General features: G+C 39.6%; 1 protein-coding gene across 1 annotated transcript; it reads right to left on the bottom strand.

The window, feature by feature from the left end:
- Positions 1–1252: 1252 nt before the first annotated feature.
- On the bottom strand, positions 1253–7875 carry lamtor5 (late endosomal/lysosomal adaptor, MAPK and MTOR activator 5). The gene is made up of 4 exons (XM_048240240.1): positions 7737–7875; positions 7539–7600; positions 7251–7371; positions 1253–1748 (listed from the first exon to the last, which is right to left on the bottom strand). The coding sequence occupies exons 1-4, from the start codon at positions 7769–7771 to the stop codon at positions 1688–1690; spliced, it is 279 nt and encodes a 92-aa protein (XP_048096197.1). The 5' UTR covers positions 7772–7875; the 3' UTR covers positions 1253–1687.
- Positions 7876–16541: the final 8666 nt, after the last annotated feature.

The raw sequence follows: 16541 nt of genomic DNA, 5'->3' as shown, positions 1-16541 counted from the left end.
ATTCCCTACTGATAGGTGTTCTCTCTCTCTCTCTCTCTATATATATATATATATATATATATATATATATATATATATAGGTAGTAGTCAGTTTTGGGAGTAATGCGTTACAAAAGTAATGTAATTACTGTAATATATTGCTGTTTGCGGTAACGCGGTAATGTAAGGCATTACAAAAAAAAATTGGGTAATATTTTACTCGGTACAAACTTCAGTAACGCGCGTTACAATGCATTTTAACCCAAAATTAAGCGGTGTTTTGTTTTGATACATATTCGCAAACACCACCGCGAGAACAACAGGAGAAAAAATCCGAGCCAAATAGTAGAATGTTATCTCCTGATACTGGTTGAAGAAGACTGTGGCTGCAGCAGACTCGAAGTTGGACAATTATTGAAAGTGGATATTGAGGGGTAAAGCTCCATAGACCTCAATGCATTCTGCACTCGCCTGCGAGTGCCCTCAAGTGGAATCTGAGGAGGAACTGCAACCAGTCCAGAAACCGAAGTAACCAGACAGTGCCAATTCTCTTCCTATTAGACATTCTCTGGTCTAACTGACAACTAGCATAGCAACCTGTAGTGCTAGATAGCAGGGATAGCATTAAGGTAACTAGGTTATCAGGGTAATATAAAATTGAACTGACATAATTTATTAACAGGAGTTTAGGACTGTATATTTGCTGCAGGCTTAAAACATGTCAGTCATACATTTAGGTGGGATATTTTATAATTCCCCATGGCTGATACTAGTGATAGAAGCCCATCAGTTTTGTCTTTTGATTTTTTAACGTTCTCGTCCGATTTAGCCAGAGAGGCAGCAACTGTCAATCATGCATAACCCCAGCCAATCACAGACAGAGTAGGGCGTATTCTCATGCATATCCCAGCCAATCACAAACAGTAGTAGGGCGGTATTGGCCAATCACAGTCTTCCGCTGCCACCCTACAAAAAAAAATTAGCGTGCCTGACCCTGACCCTGCTGCGCAGCCGCACTTCAAATTGGTTGCAAATTTTCCAAGATGGCGTCGGCGGCGTTGGCGGCTTCAATTCCATAGAACACTGCTGAATGCAACCAGAGAATGTCTATGCAACCACACTTTGCAGTTCTATATATACAGTCTATGCACAGCATCATCACACTGCAGTCCCTCTAGTGGAACAGATGTGTTATTGCAGTGGGCTAGGGAAATTCCAAAAATGGATGGCAAAATGTTATAAAACAATCAAAAACATTTCAGTGACTCTGCAATTGTTGGTTAAAATCCATTTTATTGGCTGAATATTTTTGAATTTTGAAGATTTAGCAGAGTATAGAGAGTTGTGACCAACCAGGAAATATATTATGAAAAAAAAGGGTTTAATAAAAAGTAAGCATAAAAGTAAATGTCTTCCACGGCAGTTTAGGCCTTAAAGCATTATTAGTATATTCATTTAAAATAAACTTCAGCCCATGTTAAATAGTAGCACTAGGCTAATCATTATTCTCAGCTTTGTGATACTGATGTTGAGTTGCTAAAAAATTTATTTTTCTCAATCATTCTTTTTCTACAGTGTGTTCCCATGTCATCCTCATATTGCATACTGGGATTTTAGGATGCCATTAAACCATTAGACTACGATGACTCTTGCAATGCAGCCTGGAAATGATGGGAAAACAATAAATAAGGAATCGAAGGCAGTTGCTTCAGGATGCAATCTTGTGTACAGCTACTGTGATTGTTCCATGTGGCCGTATCAATATATTTCTGTGAACATAAGACAAAACATATAAATAAACATAGTGCTGAGAGTAGAGTAAAGTAAAAAAAAAAAAGTCACATTGTAATAAAACCACTTTTGACATTTTTAAGAAATTTCTGGTTTTGAAAATGATATTCAAAAGCAGCCAATCTCAACATGTGGTTCCCATAATCTGCAAATAATAATCTTATGGTAACAAAGAAAGGTCCTCTAGTCAGACAGCTGGGGTAGGGGGAAGCAAACTGAGGTGTGAGCAAAACTCACCAATAGGGTTGAGAACCAAAATATTAGAATCGATAAGAAAGAACTAAACCGGAACCGGTAACCAGAATCATAAAGTGGAATAAACCAATTTTTTTTTTTTTTTTTTTTAAATGAATATGGTTTTCCTTATGAATGGAGATGGTGATGCTTTTTAAGAGTGGGTATACTGCGTAGTCCTGCGTATGATGTAGACTACACCACTGGTTGTCACAATACCAAAATTATTTTTTCGATACCAATACCAAATCAAGAATTTCCAAGTTCAATACTTTTTAAAGGTAAACTATGCAGTATTGGCAATTTCCTTACTGTTTTCTTGGTTTTTGCTTCTTTTTCGCTGGCTCTGTCATGACGAATGTCTGAGAAACAACCATTGCTACCTTTTTCTAGCTGGTGCCTGGCGTGTATGTGTATGTGAATGCAGTAAAGCAATTTGTTACACTCGGTATACTTCCTGACACCGAGGCCGTCGGCCCACCCACCCACAGTTGCAAGGGTGATTTTTCCGCTCACAGGCGCTAGGGGGGAAGTGACACGGCCACCATTCAACCCAAAAAACATATAACCATTCCAATGACTCTGAAGCTGTTAAATGAAGGTAAATTAAGCTAAAAAAACTTGCATATTAAGCTAAAAAAACCTGCAGTGTGCCTTTAAATTTGATTTGATTTGGGGGATCCCCTCCTAGCCTGGCCCAGCCACCTACATCTTATTTTAGGGAGATCTAGTCTGGAACATCATCGTTCATAACTGTTTACCTGAGACAAGAAAAATGTCAGGCTAATGAGAGGGGAAGAACAAGCGATGAGAGGGGAAGAAGAACTGAAACACTGTGGTAAACAGAAGCAGCAACACCTCCAAACATACAACAGACATCCAACACCTCCATTACAGCAAAGGTAGACCCACATACATCGTTTCCTGACTTGATATGCCTACTGTTTGATGTCAGTTTGCAAAGTTTAGACGAAGTAGGAAGTAATTTTAAGAAACTCTGAAATCATTGGTCCAGCCTTACCAATCACATTGATCAAAATTAGTAGCCTACTTGTCGCAATGCAAGTGTTGGAAATGAATCCAAGTCATGGGTTAGCCTATCAGACTCGAGATTTTTACAGGCTAGCCCCCACCACCTTGACGCCATCAGTAGCCTAGTAGGCTTAGGCTATTGAATATTTTGTGAAAATTCACACCAGTGGCGATCCTAGACTCTGCTCAACCCTGAAAGAGTTGTGAATCAGCATAATCCCTGTGTGTATTTCTTATTGTTCCTGCTCTGGCACTGATGGTGCATTCATGGCACTTCGGAATGACAAGGACCGCCCCTGTGGCTACTTTGTTTTTCCCACAGCAAGTGTTCATGTGCTTTGCCGTCGGAATGTGTGACAAACACGGATGCCACAACAAAGGTTAAAACATACTCACTAATCCTAAATAAACAACTGCATTTGCTTAAAATATAGTTTAAGACGCTTGTGAAAGAAAGGTATGCAGCTTTCAAGTGACAAAAACGGCAAATTCCTAAGTTCACATTAAACCTGTTGGACATGAAAGGCCACATGGACTACAAACGAACTACAATGTGACGACAAAAGTGATGACGAGCCCCTAACTGGGCAACTCTGTTAGCAAAATCTAGCCCCAGTTTCCGACCTCTCACTCAACACATTACGTGACGTGAATGACGCGGAATGATGATGTTTTCACTCGGAAAAAGGTTTTTCCAAAGCCCATGAACGCTAGGTGAGACCTGGAACCAGGAAGTGAGGTGTGAGAAACACTTAACGTTTGTAGAATCCTAGAATCGGTATGGGGCCGGCCAGGCCTGTGATAGGTCTTTTCCACCGACAGAAAACTGTCTCCGTTCCCGTTCACAAACCAACATTTGAACCGGTCGGAGCATTTCGACCAAAAAAACCACGGTTCGGAACGTGGCACTTTGGTTTGGAGATTGAACCAGAAAATAGTTGTTTTTTCCTGCGAACCGGAGTGGGCGTGTCACTTGACCGTTCAGAGGGGAGAAGGCTAAAAGCATAAGTTTTGATGTCCATATCAACTTGAACTGTTGCTATGGGTAAACAAAACTAATCAACTAGCATTACACTGCAGACGTTGACTAGCATTTTAAACAGCTAATTTCTGCTGTTTTTACAGGACAACTGTTCATATCATTCTCCCGTTTGTATCTCATTAACTTTTGTTTTGCATGCACCTTTGGTTCAAACTGGTGGAAATATGGGCTGGTTCACTAGATAGCACCAGGGTTCAAAGAATGGAACCGGTTTGAACGGGTTCGCTCTCGGTGGAAAAACGCCCTGAGAAACAGCCCAGGCAAGGGAGTTTTAATTAAAGAACAATAAAAGGTGACCAGACCTGATGGTATTACCAACCTAACTCATTAACATTTAGAGTGTAGGAGGGTCAGCCCTTCTCAAACAGAGACAATTGGCCACCCACGTCACCACCCCCCTTTTGTTTGTAACATAGGCCTACTTAAGTCATTAGAGACAAGGGTGAATCCTCCTAGTGAAGCTTGTGCCGCTCCTTTGATGTACATCATTGACAGAATAAAGCCTGTTTCCTGATTGACCATCATCCTGACTAAGTTTCCAGATAACTTTGGTACTAGGAAAATTACCATCAGTTTTACATTTGTAAGAGTTGTGAATCAGAATAATTCCTGTGTGTATTTCTTATTGTTCCTGCTCTGGCACTCAGACCATCTGGAGCCAGGAAGCAAAGTGAGGTGTGAGAAACACTAACGTTTGTAGAATCGGTATGGGGCCAGACCTCTGAGAAGCATCCCAGGCAAGGGAGAGTTTTCAATTAAAGAAATATTATTATTGGAGATACCTCCTGGTGAAGCTTGTGTGTCTCCCTTGATGCACATCATTGAAATAATTTATGATCTACATAATAACTAATAGCTAAACATATTTTTTATTTAATTTGAATACTTCATATTGCAATGAGTGACAGGCTTCTGTAGCACAACAATTTATGTCTTTATATCGCGGGGACATTTTGATCATAGTTGAATATGGGGGTATATTATATTTGCATATTATGATTACGGCCTTGCATATTTTCCTTATCGTGGTCAAAGACATACAGTCTCTCTCTCTTAGCCAAACTGAAATGGAATCATGACTTGTATTGTGCAATGCTGTGTGCTGTTCCTCTTCCAATAGTAACAGGGGTTACACTGAGCGCAGGCGCGCCTGCAGGTGTACGTCCGTACGCACTGTGCGTACCATCAGGCTACTCAACAACAAGAGAAAATTTCCCCATGTGTGTGTGTTTTCACACCAAATTGGCCCACCATACCTTCCCAACTATGGACAGTATCCCATTAGCTACATGCCATCAGGCTACAATTTACAATTTTCTATTGAAGTTAGTGAACACGTTATCAAAATTAACGCGCACACATTTTGTTTGAGCAGGAGAGAGAGAGAGAATACGCACGCAGGCATGCAACTAGGCTACTTGTTTTCTTTTACTCGGCTATCTAAATGGTTATCAGCACACAATGTGAGCTAATTCACTAACTAAATACTCATCATGGATATCACAAGTTTAAACAACGAAAACAGAAAGGATGGATGCAGCAAAGCTAGAGGAGTTATTCCAGATGGGCAAGAACAAGGTAGGCAATTGCTTGTCAGAACGTTAGACTGCATTAGACAGCGGTTTAAAGCCAGACGTCACGGTAAGCTAGAACAAAACTAAAGGTAACTTTAGCCTGTATAGGGCTGGTAGTGAATGGTGTGCGTACCATAGCATTAATTCCTGCAGGCGCCCCTGACTGAGCGTGCAACTGAAGCGTTCCATTTGCAACACATAAACAACATTTTAGAAGACTAAACTCTACGTATGCGCCACCATCGAGTCTGGTGTAGCTACCTCCTTTGATAATAGTGGAAGCTAGTGCTGCAGCATACGCTTCACATATGGAACGCTTCAGTTACACGCCCCGTGTAGCCCCCCTGTTGATGATGCATGGGGCAACTTATTGAGCAATGCTGCTGTTAAATATATTAACATTCTCAAGTGGCAGGTAACGGAGAAGAAAGTTCAGGAGAAAATGGAGAGTTGTTCAAAGACTGATAAATTTAAGGATAAGAGAGGGAGAGACAGTCAGTTGAGGTGTAGCCATATTAGAAGGGAAACTCTGGTCTTACAACAGCCTAGTCCATTTTTGGATGATAACGACTGGAGAGGGTTTCTGCAGACAAATTGAAGTGTGTTTACCTTTGTAAGTGCAAAGAAAGGGTATAGAAATTAGTTTGCGCACTACCTTGCTCTTCTTCAGGTTGCTGCCATCTGACTGGAGAAAGTCTGTACAAGTCGATTACGGAACTCTCCTGCTTTCGCATCCATTGACAGTAGCTTGTGCAGCATTTTGTAATCAACTTGTACTGACTTTCTCCTCACAAGATGGTGTATAAATGTGTGTGTGTGTTATTGTTATTGTACTTGTCTGACAACTTTGAACCCCCCTTTCTATGGGTTACTTATTTAACCATAGAAATTGGTCACCTGCCACCACCCAAAATTCTTATCAAAATTCTTAATGAAAACTCAATTACCATACCTATTTGCTATGCTTGCCTACTGTGTTTTTAGGCAAACCTTCATCCACAAGAAAATAGTGAGAGTTTGCTGTACTCCCGAAAGGATATGTAGATGTTTAATGCACCAACTTAAGTGTAATTTTACGCTTCTTGTAAATCGAAGGTGAACCAGGAGGGTCTAGACCAATCCTCAATTGATCACGGTTTTCTTCATCGCAGGTTTTAATTAACCAACTTTTTGGAAATAGCAAATCACTCAAACAAAGTTTAATGCACCAATTTAATATCATTGATAGTTACGCCCCTATTGGAAGTCGTAGGTCAATTAACCATTTCCAGGCCCATTCTCGATTAGAATTGGGAAGGTCTGCCTGCTAACTACGCTAATGATAACCAACTAACAACTTTGAATTTAAGTAATGTAAGTGTCAAATAAACTGCAGTTAGCCTACTGCAACTCTGAGTCTAAAATATTAGCTACTGTAACTAACCTAAGTAAAGGTCTTACAGTTGCTGGTCTTTTACAGGCCAGCCCTGTCCGACTTATCTCCCTGAATTCTGACAGCTGAGCTCTCTGTGACATCTGTGACTCTCTGTGGGGGAAAAACTATGCCGCACAAAACACAGATTGTTCATCACCAATAATAACTAGGAGGGATGTCTTACCCCGAGTCAGACTCAAGACACACAGTGGGGTTCAGGTCAGTTGGGTCTCGTGTGAGTGTGGCTGCTTGCCGTGCCAACACAGAAACCACGCCGCCATGCTCATCTGATAATGAACCTCTGCCTGAATTGCACACATTACGATATTCGTTATCAGACAGCGAACAGAAAACCACATATTACATAGGTACTTAATGGACACACTTGCACAGTTAGCAACCTAGCTAATGACAGCTAAAGTGAATGTTGGCAAAGTGTAGCAATGTCACCGTAGAAGTGCGTCATACTTACACCCTAGATTGTGTCCTTGTTGATCAGTGCAGAGAACGCCAACAATGGCCGGATTTTTCATGCTGGACAAATTAACATGAAAACAATAACTAGCTAGCCCAACCAACAAGTTGCTGGCACAGCTCAATGCTGATAGGATAGCTAGATTAATCAAGATCTGTTGTCTTTCAGAAGAAATATGTGCCGCTATTAACTCACGTGTCGTCAAGATGCTGTTCAAGTGTAGACTCCATGTCAAAATAATAAGGCCAAAGCTTGGAAGGTTGTGTTCTTGATTAAAACAGCTGGTAAGCTATCTGAATACGTTTCCAGTGCTGCTACGTGAAGTTGATCATGTGCTCAGTTTTGTACGGCTACCTACGAGGCCCAAAAGTATCCAAACGCAATTTCGTATTTGGATGAACATTTGATCGATCGTAAGCGGGGAAACGTTTTTGATCTGGCTTGTAACGTACAAGTTTATTCGATTAGATTATCAAGTAAAATATGCGACAAAATGTTGTTTTCTTGACGGGCCTGTAGTGGTAGCCAACTTTTCTGTGCATGTGCGGATGGGCAGAATTTCTTATAGCCTGTGGGATCATTACATTACATTACATTTGGCTGACGCATTTTTAGAAAGTGACTAACAACATGGTAAACAGTTTAAGTTTTAAAGCAACTCTCATCATCGCTATGTTCCCCGGGCCCTATGTTACCCGCTAGGGGTTAAGGTTATGATTGGTTTAAAAAAAGGTCCTATGTTCCCCCGGTCCCATACAAAGCGGGGAACATGTAGGCCTATTTAAAATACTGGAAAATACTTTCCGAGACATAGCGTAATGAAATCATACTGTAAAAAATTAAAAGTCAGGGCTATCAAACCATGTTATACTCAGAGGTGGAAAAAGTACGAAAATATTGTACTCAAGTAAAAGTAGCAATATTACTCAAGTACATGTTAAAATACCGATCTGAAAATGTACTCAAGTTAAAGTAAAAAGTAGTTCATTTAAAATGTACTTTAAGTAAAAGTTACTTAGTTACTTTTTTTTTTTTGGGGTACCAGAACAACCAGTTTTACCAGACACTTTCTAATGAGGAGATACAGCACTCAAAAAATCCTCCATAGTAATGCATGGGGTTAGTTTGTAACGCCATATGGCGTTGTCTACACATATCACAACCCTTCCGCGGCAAACATGTGGTGTGTTGTGAATACATCGTGCCAGTCATCTGTTGTGATCTCGCCGCTGGAGCAAGATTGGTGTCGTGAAGCCTTACACACACGCATTTCTGCCGAAATAGATGCCCGATAAGTGCCCAAAAAGCATTGCAATATGGCCGCCAAGTGGAGGTACTTGTCTAAAAGGACTTTGGTCCTAGCTCGAGTTGCTGCAGCTAGCAGCTAGGCAGCCATGTTCATGCTCCCAGTGTGTAGCGCTGTAGCTGCAGCAACTCGAGCTAGGTAAAACCGATTGTTTCAGTTTTGTTCATACCGACAGTACTCGGTGACGATGAGAAATGGAGATCTATGTGAAAAATCACCGGAGTTCTCCTTTAAGTTTGAGCAGTAGTTGATTTTCAAAGTTAGTTGCACTCATCCTTGGTCGCTTTGCAGTGAACAGTAATCATGCACAACTGAAAAGCCCCTCACAGGCAGCTGAGGAAGGCAGGCCAATGTTGAGTTGCAGAGAGTTTTTTTATATTTGAAACAAGCAGAAGGTTCAGCAGATTAAAGGGCGTAGAACTGGGGGGGGAAGTGGGAAGTATAGGGCCCCAATGGAGGAGAGGACCCTTGAAAAGTGGAAACGGGGGGCACAACATTTTCACCAGGCATTAGTAATAACTAAGGTAATCCACACATAAAAAATCCAAACAACTCCATAAGTAGAGTCATCTGTAATGAAGTGGAATAACACAGGGGAAAAGTATTGAACACGCTAAAAAAAAAAGCACTTAGGCAAGGAAAGGGAAGGAACGAGCTGGAATCTAGTAGTTAGAGAGTAGTTATCCTTTCTATCTGTGCAAATTAATATAATAATAACCAATAAGCTTGGTTAGTAGCCTACATATTGATGGGCTATAAAAAAGGTTTTTCATTACCAAGGTGTCACACAAGAAACATTTAATGACGGATAAAAGCAAAAAGCTCTCCCAAGACCTTTGCAACCTTATTGTTGCAAAACATATCAATGAAACTGGTTACAGATGCATTTCAAAACTTCAGAATCTTCCAGTAAGCAGCATGGGAGCCATCTGCAAGTGGAAGGAACATCACAGCATCATCAACCAGCCATGCACAGGATCTCCTCGCAATATTTCTGACAGGGAGTCAGAAGGATAGCCAATTCCAAGAGCCAAGGACCACTCGGAGAAAGCTCCAGAAAGACTTGAAGGCAGCCAATTAAATTCAATAGTTCTGGAAGTAACTAAAGATCAGGATTCACAAGAGGGACCCCTGGAATCTGTTTAGAACAATGGGCCAAAATCACACCTGATAGTGCGACTAATAAGTTTTGTCATACAGGAAATGTCTTGAAGGTGTCATTACAAACAAAGGCTTTTCCACAAAGTATTGAAGAAATTTCAGTATGCACGTTTAATACTTTTTCCTGTGTCATTCCACTTTATTACACATAACTCTTATGTTTGGATTTTTTATATGTGTGTTAATATAATGTGTGGTGAAAATGTTGAATAGACTCACTGGAAGTTTAGGCTAATTACTGAAAAAAAAAAAAAGCATTCAATTCTTATTTCCACCATATATTTTACCTAAATATTTTAACTTCCAAATTAAATGTCAAAATGAATGTCAGACGGAATTTAAAGTTTGACTGACTGGATTTTGTACAAAACATAATGAAAACGGTCTAAGGTCACTCTCACTATCCCTTGCTAAAGAGCTAAATGGTTTAGTCCGCCTGCACAATTCATAAGTTAGTCTATCTTTTGTTTATTTAGTTGAGCATCGCTAGTAGTGGACCGCTAATTGTTGTGCTGCTGGTGCAATGTCTTTCTCCAAGAAAGCCAAGTCAGGTTACCAAAAACAAAGGCCAAAACAGGAAAAAGAGAGACATCCAAATGAGGGGAAACAACTGCTAATAAACTTATTTCCAAAGAAAGGTGAGCACAAACGTCAAAACACGAAATCCCATGGTTTTTCGCTTGAATATCTCCGCAATCATCAGTGCTAAAACGAACTGAGACAACCCATTGAAATACTTTCATAGGTTAGGCACATGTAATAATGCATCTCGTGATCCAGCTCCATCTCCATCACAAGACTGCATGGCGCCAGCTTGATTCATGTCCTTTTGTAGGCTACATGCTGATCATAATCAGGCTAGTGGTTTAGGGCGCGATTTTTTCTCTCCCTTTCTGTTTTCCTTAGTCTTAACTTTTTTTTCTTAACGGATGGGATTTTTGATGTAGCAAAGTACAATACTTCACTCAAAATGTAATCAAGTAAAATTTAAAATACCGATTTTATAAACTACTTAAAAAATACAAAATACACAGAAAAACTACTCAATACAGTAACGTGAGTAAATGTATTTAGTTACTTTCCACCTCTGGTTATAGGCTACTACATAAAATAGGCAAGTTTTTAATGAAAAACCATATTAGGGACTGTTCGTTAGGCTACTTATAAACAGTGTTGGGAGTAACAAGTTACAAAAGTAATGTAATTACTGTAATATATTGCTTTTTGCTGTAACACGGTAATGTAAGGCATTACAAAAAACTATTGGGTAATATTTTACTCGGTACAAACTTCAGTAACGCGCATTACAATGCATTTTAACCTGAAATTAAGTGGTGTTATGTTTACATATTCGCAAACAACTGCGCAAATAGCAGAAAGGATCTCCTGTTACTGGTTGAAGATGACTGTGGCTGGCTGCAACTGACTCGATGGACATAAGCCTACGCTCATTATTTTCTAAGAACTAAGAACAGTTAAGTGCACTTTGTGTGTGAAACCGATCGATCTCTAGGCCTATAGGCCTACCTCGCGAAATAGCACAATTAATTTAATGACACATCTAGCGGTGCCACGCTAATCTTTTTGATTCTTGACAAAGCATAAATGCTCTTCATGTCAGCTTCGTGCTGTGAACTTGAATTAAAGAGAATGAAGGGATAGAATTGTAAAAAAGATGGGGACTTGGACTTAGGTCGCAAAAACAGTGACTTCAGACTTGACTTGCGACTCCACTCAAAAGACTTCAGACTTGACTCGGACTCGAGCTTCGAGACTCCTATACAAGCTGTATTTCATGCAATTATTGCTTTTTTTAATCTAAATTTATTCAGGTTTTTCTATTTTATTTTACTGCTACATATTTATATTTATAGTTTGTGAAACGTATAACGAGCGACATGGCCCCTTTGCTATAATGTGAAATGTAACGCATGCGCTATGTGCGCACACTCACAGATATAAATGCATTGACCATGGCGACAAGAAGTCCTTCCGGAGTTGTGCCTTTTATCATTACTTTCGGTTACAAAAACTGCACAGAGGAAATAAGCGAACAGCTACATGCAAGGTGTGTGGCACCAGGATAAATGATGCCTATTCAACAACGTCTGATTTCATCAGGCATCTCCAAACGCACCCCGATAGCTCAGTCACTTAGGCCTAGCATATATCGTCACAGGTGACAAGCTAACCATCGCAAAGTGTTGTTCTAATGCTGGGAACAGGCAGGGATGGGCAAAAATACATCAGAATGTGAATGTATTTCAAAATAAAATACCTAATACCCTCATTTTTAATGTATTAAAATAAACTACAAAATACAGTAAGCATATTATGTATCAAAATAAAATACTGTATTTTTGTATTTAGAAAATGCTCAAATACTCAAAATACTTTTTTCAAGGAAGTATGGAAGCACTGCAAAAAAAGCTTTTTAATATCCCAAACATTTAGCCTATTAAAACTATATACTAAAAAACAAAACAATTTGGCCCGTCATACCAAATAGTATACCGTATGCAAGTTCATGTAGTGTGATCAGAAGAATAATTCAAGAATTTACATTTACATTTAGTCATCTACTGTAGCTGATGTTTATCCAAAACGACTGACAGAGCTTAGCCTGGGTGTTCCCATGCTGCCTTGCGCGCGATTTGATTCACGCTGCTAAGGCTGGAGACCATGGAGCAAATTTTCGCCTGAGATAGGGAACCAATCACAGAACAGGGGGGAAAGCAAGACGATGATGAGCTATGCACAGACGCATTTGATAGACATCCGTGGCACCCAATAAACGGATCAGGGCATTTTTTTCAAATACGAGAAAATGAACGTTTGGTTCCCAGACCATGTCTCATTGAGAAGTGGTGGTGCTAGCCAGGCTAGACAGAGCTTTCAATTAACCACATTACAATCAATAGGCCAAAATCATAGTTGTGTATCTGTGCCGAATTTTGTAATTCAAGTCCAATGCAGAACTGAATAAGAAAATCATAAGGCTTGAAGTTCCAGTATGTGAGAAACTTGATATGCCTTAATATCTCCAACCTCAAGTATGCAGCTAATAAGGAAATAGAATTGTTATTTAATTAAACAAGGTGAACTTGTCCCTACTGTAGAATGCAGAAATGGATGCTACAAGGAAGGGAATTCAAACATACTCAACACCTTACCATCTATTGATGTCATTGTGGTTCATTGAGATATCTGACATTTTTTCTGTTAAAGATTGGCATGGAGACAATAGGACATGGTTGCCTTTGTACTTATGTGAACTTGCACAGGTAAACTTGCTCATCTTTACTTGCGTACGACTTCACACCAGTGCTTCAGACCAGAGCTGATGCTTCAACAATAGCCATCACTGAAAAGCTGTGAGTGTCTGTGAACACAGCTGTTCTCACATTAGCTGATTGCGATAAAAATAAACCATTGTTGCCTAATTACCAATTATTCATTATACCTGTGTGTAGTATCTACTTTTTTAGTGTTTTTCACATTATTAATAATATCATCATTATTAATAATAATAATACATAGTATTTTGCAGTATTTCTAAAATACAAAAATACACACCAATAAAGTATTTTGATACAAAATACAGAGCCATTTCCTTCAACCCAATAAAATACAAATGACAAAATACTATTTTGTATTTGAAATACATATACATATTACATGTTTCAGAAATACTACCCATCCCTGGGAACAGGCAGATTACATCTTTATAGTTGGCATATGATGACATACTTAGGTTAATACTGTATTTCACCCGTTAGGGCACCAAAATGGCCAGCAGCGGCACTGTGTAGCCTATCTTGACAAGTTTTGGGTTACAATATACAGGTAGTGGGTGCTCTGTTGATTTTAATGAGTAGGCCTAAGCCTAAAGTTACAGCATTTCTATCACAATTGACCAGACTTCGACCTTTTGTCTGCTTTTAACAAAATTCTGGCTATGATTGTTCCTTGTATTGCATCATGAGCCATCACTGCGCCTATTGCATTCTACTGTTGTTAGCCTTAAGCCTAGCTCAGTCATTATGTTATACCACATCACCCTCCATTAGAAGTGCAATGAGCTGCATTGAGCATAATAAACTGCATTTAGAATTCCAAATCCATATTTCTAGATATTTTGGTAAAAGTAACTTAAAAGTAATACAATAGTAGTGTAATGCCTTATAATTCAGAGACAGTAATATTATAATGTAACAATTTACTTTGAAATGACAGTAATAAGTAATACATAATACATTACGATAAAAGGGACCACCGGAGGGATTTCCCTAAGGGTAACGTTCCCTAAACGTTAAGAGAACCAACCAACTAAAACGTTCTCCTGTGGTTGCACAGTACCTTCACACAACGTTCCCGTTTGGTTGTCTTTGGTTGTTTTTTTGGTTGTTCTGAGTGCGGTTTTGAAATGTTTATTTAAACAAGCTCCATTTCAGTTTTTGAAGTAACATACAAAATGTTTGCAGTCACTTGATTTAGATCCACTCAAATGATTGGTCTTATAAAATCTAAGTAAGGTAAACATCATATCAAGATAATATTTATTTTAGGCTAATATCCATTTTACTAAATAAAAAATATATACTTTTGTGCTTTTTTTACCGTATTAGGTGAATGAACTTTAAACAAGAATCTATCAATAGAACACTTTTCACAACTAAGAAAATTCACTTCTTTCATTTCACATTTCACTTCAGTTCAATCAGACAGGCTCTCCCTTACACGTAGGCCTACCCCCACGCTAGTAGGGGGAAGACAGCGCCTCTGCTTTCAGGTGATCGATTGAAGTCTTGTCCTGACTTCCGTGATTCTTGAACACCGCTGGAAGAAGTCTTGGAATGGATTACACTCGTCTTGAATTCGATCTCACGAAAGTAAGTGAAATATGTTACAGTTTCATGATGTAGGCCTAGTGGTTGTAATGCAAAGGTTTGAGGTTTAACCTTAAGTCCTTTCACTTGTAGGGCTTTGTTATATTCCGATTCTGCCAAGTTTGTAATTTACCAGAGCACATTGCTCATTCGTTTTTTTTTTTTCTGCTGTTCTCAACGTGTTATGTTTTGCAGCATTGTATGTTTTGTCATCGTGTTAACCTGCTCGCCTTGATGTTACAAATAATAGCACTAGGCTGCCGTTTCTTTTAATTAGTTTTAGTGTACAGTCAGTCCTTTTAGGCAAGTCACTCGGCAGCAGTGGTGTAGTCTTGTAGGCTAGTGGATATACTGTATGTAGCTGGATATAGGCTACTGTGATGGTGATATCATGTGATACTGTGATGAAAGGCTAGTAGTTAGCTGTAGTGGGTAGGCTGTACTGTGATCAACCCCAAATGTATCCTAGTCTATTTTAAGTGGGTATACTGAGATGGTGATGCTTTTTAAGTGGGTATAACCTACTCAACAGTCCTGCATATGTAGGCTACACTAGAGCCAGATGGCTATAGATAATGTATACACTGTCGGCGGCCATCTTGTAACACAGTTTATCAGATAGACGATTCAAGTGAATAGACCTGAATTTTGCCTTCAAAAACTGAGATCCGGCAGCCTATCTTGCGATTTTTGCTATGGGAAAATAACATGGGGAGAGAATTATTGCACTCTCCCGGGGACGAAGAAGTCTGAAATGCAGACATTTTGCTCAACACACTTTTGTCCTCTGCCTTCGAGTGGTAGGCTAACTGTGATCTTCAGTAGGCCTACGTTAAGACAGCAACTTAGATTTTTGCTACCCCAGACCTAACTTGCAATGTAACTTGTCAGAGGTAGTTAGGTTAAATTAACACCCTGATCTCCTTATAGGCAAAGATGACAGTTTTGGTTCCTTTTTTTAGGCGAACTTCAGAGGTCTGTTGGGAAGCATACAGGAAGGGGTGGAATGTGTGTAGTAGCAGAAAATGTCTAATAAGGGGAGAACTGCCACTCTCGGAAAACTTCCGGTTTCTGAACTGGTTGCAGTTCCTTCTGTGGTTCCACATGAGGGCGCTCGTCCACGAGTGCAGAATGCATGGAGGTCTATGGAGCTGTACCCCTCAAAATCCACTTTTCTCGGGTTATAATTTTTTTTCGAGTAATTTGAATATTGTATTCGAAAGGGGAGGCAAAGAAAATACACTTGGTTGAGTATTATATTTTTTAAAGTCACTTAATTGTTTTAAAAAGCCTTTCAAACGTGTCAATGATGTCATTCATTAGCACAATGCTAGCGTGTTTGGGGCAACAACGACCCAACCTGTAAGAGATCAAAAGGACAAAAGTACTCGTTCATTCAACTTTTGACCTATAACCCATGTTGAAGTTATACAAACTACAATCAAATCCGAGATTTGTCAACGACAATCAGGTGAAAGAGACAAATTTAGCCGTCTAGCTCCATTGACTCCAATTCATTCTGCACTCATGGCGATCGCCCCCAGTGGAAATCTGGTGGAACTGCAACCAAAATCGGTACAATGGGACTTAATACGGAGTGGCCAGGCTCTCCGTAGACGGGCTCTGGTAGTAGGCTATACACAG

Source organism: Alosa alosa, chromosome 4, assembly GCF_017589495.1.
Source record: "Alosa alosa isolate M-15738 ecotype Scorff River chromosome 4, AALO_Geno_1.1, whole genome shotgun sequence".
NCBI lineage: Eukaryota > Metazoa > Chordata > Actinopteri > Clupeiformes > Clupeidae > Alosa > Alosa alosa.
The sequence above is the reverse complement of the archived record's forward strand: the minus strand, read 5'-3'. Positions and strand labels throughout refer to the sequence as shown.

Coding starts and splice junctions, on each gene's coding strand:
- lamtor5 (XM_048240240.1), bottom strand. CDS start 7,771: ATGGAGTCTACACTTGAACAGCATCTTGACGACAC. Junction 7,601..7,736: donor GAACAGCATCTTGACGACAC/GTGAGTTAATAG, acceptor TAATTTGTCCAG/CATGAAAAATCCGGCCATTG. Junction 7,372..7,538: donor ACAAGGACACAATCTAGGGT/GTAAGTATGACG, acceptor TGTGCAATTCAG/GCAGAGGTTCATTATCAGAT.